This window comes from Emiliania huxleyi, assembly GCF_000372725.1.
Source record: "Emiliania huxleyi CCMP1516 chromosome Unknown EMIHUscaffold_1568, whole genome shotgun sequence".
Taxonomy (NCBI): Eukaryota; Haptophyta; order Isochrysidales; family Noelaerhabdaceae; genus Emiliania; species Emiliania huxleyi.
The window spans coordinates 1-3,401 of NW_005201016.1; the positions used below are offsets into that span (position 1 = coordinate 1).

Below are 3,401 nucleotides of genomic sequence, written 5' to 3' on the forward strand. Positions count from 1 at the left end.
GCCCGGGGGGGGGTAGGCCGGCCCCAAGAAATGAGCGGTGGGGGGCCCCCTTGCGGGTGGCAATTTGGGACCCCTTGTAGGGGGCGTGGGCAACCCCCTACTTCGTTTTTGGTCCACGCCCTTTGAAAGCCCCGTCCTTGCTCCGCTCGCTCATGATCAGCTCGCTGCTGCTGAGCTCGGAGTTGGAGGGGAGCTGCGGCTGCGGCGGCTGCGGCGGCGGTGGCGGCGCATCCCTTGCTGCCAGGTCAGCGATGCCCTCTGGCGTGGCAGCGTAGACTCGCGCCCCCTCCTCCGCAGTGGCGTAGCGGCCGAGAATGACGGTGGTGCCCTCGCGGTGCACTTGGACACTGTAGGGCGTGGCACCGCCGTATATTTTGCTCACGTTCTTGAAGCCCGTGCTGCTCCGCTCGCTCCTGATAAGCTCGCTGCTGCTTAGCTCGGAGTTGGAGGGGAGCTGCGGCTGCGGCGGCGGTGGTGGCGCATCCCTTGCTGCCAGGTCAGCGATGCCCTCTGGCGTGGCAGCGTAGACTCGCGCCCCCTCCTCTGCCGTGGCGTAGCTGCCGAGAATGACGGTCTTGCCCTTGCGGGACACTTGGACACTGTAGGGCGTGGCACCGCTACTCGTTTTGCTCACGCACTTGAAGCCCGTCTTGCTCCGCTCGCTCCTGATCAGCTCGCTGCTGCTGAGCTCGGAGTTGAGCTGCGATTCTGCCCCCGGACCTGGCGCCGTCGCATCCGCCGGCTCCGCCACTGCCAACTCCGCACCCTTCTCCAGCCCGGCCGGCGGCGGCGGTGCTGCTTCTGTCGCCTCCGCCACCTCTGCGCCCCCCGCCCCCGCCCCGTCCGCACCTGGTGGCGCTGCGAGGCCGCAGATGCCGAGGTCCCACTTGATGATGACCGAGGTCCCCGCTTTGATCTTAGTGAAGCGGGACGTGTGCTCGCTGCACGCACACGGCATGGGCAGCTTGAGGACGGTCCCGGCGGGGTAGTCGGCAGGGAGCGTGAGGCGCAGCTTGGCGATCTGCGGCGCGTTCGCGTCCTCGCGGTCGTACGCACGCTCCCAAGGCAGGTCGCGCGGGAGCAGCACGAAATCTGCGGGCGGCATCGCGAATTTGGTCGGAGAGCTCCTGAGTGAGACCGCGGGTGACCGGCAAGTGCCGCGTGCGTTTTCTTTTTTGAGAGCGGCGTGTCGTAATCTGTCCAGCGTCCACCCATACCGCGTTGGTGTCCAGTCCGAGCCTGGCTGTTCTTCACCTTACTACCTACCTACCTACCTTCGTTGTTAATAATACAAGCCCAATGGCCCCTTTCAAGCGGTCCCCTGTCGCAGTCGCACACACGCACACGCCGCGCCGCACCGCGCGCCCGCCCGCTGCCCCGCCCAGGCGGGAAAGAGATGAGGAGATGGGACAGCAAAGGAGGAGGTACAAACACGTATGAGAGGGTTCAGTTGTGCGCCACGCTGCCCGGCGTTTCTCACTTTCCGGGACAGCCCCGCCCTTTTGAGGCAGGAAAGTGGCGGCTACCCCGTACGCCCTGCACGCTGCAGCCTGCTACCCCGACGCCGACCGCCCATCCCCCCCTCTTCGTTCCCCCCTCGAATTCTCCGACCCCGACAGGCCGCCCGACGTTGGGCCTCTGCCCCGCACGCCCCCGCCCCTTCTGCCCCTCGCTCTCACCCCGGCCCGACACGCACATACAAGACAAACCCGGCGTCCTGCTCTCAAAAGAAAAGAAAAAATGGGAAGGAGGAGACCAGCGGGGGGGACTCCCCGCCTATGCAACACCCCAGAGAGGGGCTGCCATCGCCGAAGCTGTGCCTAAGCTCCCGAGCTCCGGCGAGAGCAGCGCGACGACGGTGACGTGACGTACTATGATGTATCTTATTCCGGGGCCCGTGTGCGGGGAGCGAACCTTAGCGACCGCCCAGAAGCTTTCTGAGCGAACCAATCGGGCCAGGATCATCAGCATATGTCCCCTCCACAACATCGTGGGCGTTTGAGCGGTATTTGAGGAGCACCGCCACTCTGAAGTTCGGCCGGGTGGTCTGCAGACCCCCCCCCCCCGGAGCAGCAGAGGCTCCGTGGGGTCGAAACGTCGACGCTGGGAGTCGCAATCGTCAAACCGTCGCAACACCACGCGGTACGCACGTACCGCCCACATCCCCTCCACCGCTGAGAAGGCGCAGATCGACCGCCGGGCCGCGTAGCCGTCGTTAAGGAGCGGTTTTTGGAGCCGTACGAAGAGGTCCCAGACGGGCGAAGATGCGGTTTTTCGACGACCACACGCGATTTGGTATCTGGTTTTTGCTAAAAACGGGCCGCCTAGTGCAGCATCACTAGTACAACACGCAACTACACTGAGGGCTCCACACTGGCCGGTATAGGCGAGCACCGGCGGCCTCACGGTCGCCGGAGTGGACGCACTGCACACACACTGTGACCGTGTCGACGGTGTGACAGTGAGCTGACACAATCGTCGGCGCCGCGCTATCGCGGCGCCCCGCAGTCTACACACCTCAGGCGCACCCCTGAACGCGCCATGGGCGCGCAGATACACCGCAGCGCCGAGGAGAATCCACACCTGGCCGGTCCCGAGCCCCGTCCTGGGCCTCCAGGCGGCCGAAGATCGGCGTTCGGGCGGGATGAACTTGTCGCAAATGGAGCAAACTTGGCGCGGCTCGCCGCTCGCGGTACCGGGTGAGCCTGGATAGGGCAAAATCTGGGGTGAATACGAGGGACAGAGGTCGCATTTTTGTCGCGCAAGTTTGCGCGGTGTGGCGCTGCCCCGCTGCCGAGGGCGCCACCAACCCGTGGCGGCGGCATTTCCAGCCCAAATTGGGCGTTCCGTGCGCCTTGCCGGCGAGAGTGGACGGGCTGTGCATCGTGGGGGGGGGTGAGTGGGAGGGAGGTGGTCGTGTGCCTACTTTGTCGGCCGCGCGCGAGGAGAATTCTGGGTGTGAGGCGCGCAGGAGGCGAGGGTGGGCGCGCCGGCGGTCGAGCCGCCGAACAATTCGACGTGGCGCAGCTCCGTGCCGGCGGGGACGACCAAGCACATGATGTCGGCGGCGGTCGCGCGACGAGCGAGAGCCGCAGGGGCCCTCTGAGAGCCAGGCGCCGAAAAGCAGCGTGGGCGGCGGCCGCGATCAGCCACCTGTGGGCGGTCATCGGGGTCGCGGTCAAGCTCGCGACGGGGTGAATCTGGTGCTTCTAGTATCACTGGTGGGCTGGGTGTGCAGCAGCGGCGCTCAAAAAGAGGGAAAAAACTCGGCAACTGTTTGGAGTGTCTACTCTTTCGACGCACCGTCCTCGACCGCGCTGAAGAGCTGGCTGGTGGTCGCGCGCGGCGCGTCAGCGCCACTCCGACTGGTCGGGCACCTCGGCTGGGTCCATCGGCAAGAG

The 3,401-nt window shown here is 66.0% G+C and overlaps 1 protein-coding gene across 1 annotated transcript; it reads right to left on the bottom strand.

Moving 5' to 3' along the window:
- Nucleotides 1-97: 97 nt before the first annotated feature.
- On the bottom strand, nt 98-1,105 carry EMIHUDRAFT_122874 (hypothetical protein; the record flags this gene model as incomplete). The annotated part of the gene is made up of 1 exon (XM_005785915.1): nt 98-1,105. One exon carries the CDS (start codon nt 1,103-1,105, stop codon nt 98-100), a length of 1,008 nt encoding a protein of 335 aa, XP_005785972.1.
- Between the last annotated feature and the right edge of the window lie 2,296 nt (nt 1,106-3,401).